The 2,160-nt window shown below is 41.7% G+C and overlaps 1 protein-coding gene across 1 annotated transcript in view; it reads left to right on the top strand.

The window, feature by feature from the left end:
- Positions 1-191: 191 nt before the first annotated feature.
- Positions 192-2,160, top strand: part of LOC103608159 (polypeptide N-acetylgalactosaminyltransferase 18-like) — a 45,933-nt gene continuing 43,964 nt past the window's right edge. Inside the window, exon 1 of the mRNA XM_008592598.1 lies at positions 192-282. Within this exon, the coding sequence (XP_008590820.1) occupies positions 253-282 (30 nt within the window). The 5' untranslated portion in view covers positions 192-252. The remainder of the gene's footprint in view (positions 283-2,160) is intronic.

The following is a 2,160-nucleotide window of genomic DNA, read 5'->3' as shown; positions in this document are numbered from 1 at the left end:
AACTCTCCTCAGCACCTTTATGCAAGGCAAAAGCTAGTGCTTACTGGTTTCCAGTGTTCTAGGGTAGCCTTGGGTTGACTATGGAAATGGAGTCTGTCTCAGTGGAGTGCTTGTTTCTCTGAGTTAATGCATTTACTTTCTGTCTTCCTTTCTCTTCGGTATGGCCATCTGTCCTCTGATGTTCAGCTGCAGAATTCTCTGAAGACCGATTTGTGTCTTGATCAAGGGCCAGATACAGAGAATGTTCCCATCATGTACATCTGCCATGGGATGACACCCCAGGTGAGTCCTCTAATGATCTCTGTGCCAGCAGGTGTGCATGTGTGTGTCTGGTGGGGGAAAGAATAGCTAACCTCTGTCATGACGGCTCCCCACGGGCCTCTGGGCATTTTCATGAGGAAGTGTCCTCCAGAGCAGAAGAGGGTAGTCATACTTGTCCTGCCCGGAGGGAGGCTGGGGGAGGACACTAGGATGCCAGGATTCTCTGGGGCAGGGAGGGAGGAAAGAAGGGGATACATTTCCAAAGAGGAACAACTGCCTCCTTTGGGGAGATTATGGGTCAATCATATTTCCGGTTCTGGCAGCCCTTCCCTAGCAGGAGGGAGCTCGAGGGTTCCCCAAGCTCCCTGATATGTCAGAGTCCCTTCAGAGTGAATGCTGTTTCGTGATCTTCAGGCTCTGCCCTTTAGAAGATCATAGCTAGGGCTAGATTTATAGCCGTGGGACTCCATTCCAGCTTGTATGACCTTCTCCTGGTGGAGAATGTAGGGCAGCTACCAGGAAAATAAATGACCCTTAAAAATTCCCCATTTGTCGTCTAGGCTTCAGATACCCAAAGTGGATGCAAAGACACAGGCAAGAGAAATGGTTTATTCAATAAATAGACGACCATTCTATGCCGTAGACTAACCTGATCTGAACTAACATTCTCAGAGTCTACATATCTTAACTCCACAAGTTCACAATGATTTAAAAAAGATATTTTAGTGTATAAGATATGTATATTTGTGCCATTACAATTCTATGTTGAGTAGTTACCTGCCTAAGCACATGACTGAAAAATATCATGATGTATGTGTTACCTTATTTATGAATGATGAGACTTCCAGGTGATTATCCATTGTGATCCTACCACCTTGTCCTTTCTATGGGCTAGGTTGNAGACTTCCAGGTGATTATCCATTGTGATCCTACCACCTTGTCCTTTCTATGGGCTAGGTTGTTGTGACATCACTGGCTGGTCAATCGCAGGTCAGCAGATCACACTATTCCCATACCATCCAGTATAGCAACTCGTTTTTCACTATCACAATGGTGTGACATTTTTAATGGCTGGCTATATTTCTGTAAATGTTTTGTTGAAGTATATACAGAAAATAGACAAATTATAAGTGTGTATAGTTTAATGAATTTCTGCAGAGTGAACACACCCACATAACCATCATTCAGATCAAGAAAAAGATTATTACTGCCCGATTGTGAATTTTACGTAAATAGGATCATATGTTATACACTTTCTCATGTTGGCTTTTTTCTTTCTTTCATCATTTTATTTGTGAAATACATTTATGCTGTTATATATAGCTGTAATTTGTTCATTGCTATTACTATGTACTATTCTGTTTTATGAATAAGCCATAATTTACTGTCTGTTCTGTTGTTGAAGGACACTTGGGCTATTGCCAGTTTGCAAGTGTTGTGAATACTGCTGCCATGAACATCTTTGCTCATGACTTTTGGTGCCCATATATACTCATTTCTTTTGGATTTATACCTACGGGTAGAATTGCTGAGTCATAGAGTTGACATATGTTGTTCACTTTTAGTAGACTCTGCCTCTATTAGTCTGCTCAGGCTCCCAAAACAAAAACCACAGGCTGGGTGGCTTAAACAACATAAATTTATTATCTCACAGTTCTGGAGGCTTGGAAGTCCAAGATCAAGGGGCCAGCTGATACCATTTCTGTTGAGGGCTCTTTTCCTGGCTGTCTTCTCCCTGTGTCTTCACATGGAGCGGAGAAAAAGAGTGAGAATGAAAGAGAGAGAGAGAGAGAGAGAGAGAGAGAATGAACTCTCTGGTGTCTGTTTTTATAAAGACACTAATCCTATTGGACTAGGGCTCTATCTTTATTATTATTATTATTATTATTATTATTATTA

This window comes from Galeopterus variegatus, unplaced genomic scaffold, assembly GCF_000696425.1.
Source record: "Galeopterus variegatus unplaced genomic scaffold, G_variegatus-3.0.2 Scaffold8084, whole genome shotgun sequence".
Taxonomy (NCBI): domain Eukaryota; kingdom Metazoa; phylum Chordata; class Mammalia; order Dermoptera; family Cynocephalidae; genus Galeopterus; species Galeopterus variegatus.
This window is presented reverse-complemented; position numbering and strand designations above follow the sequence as displayed.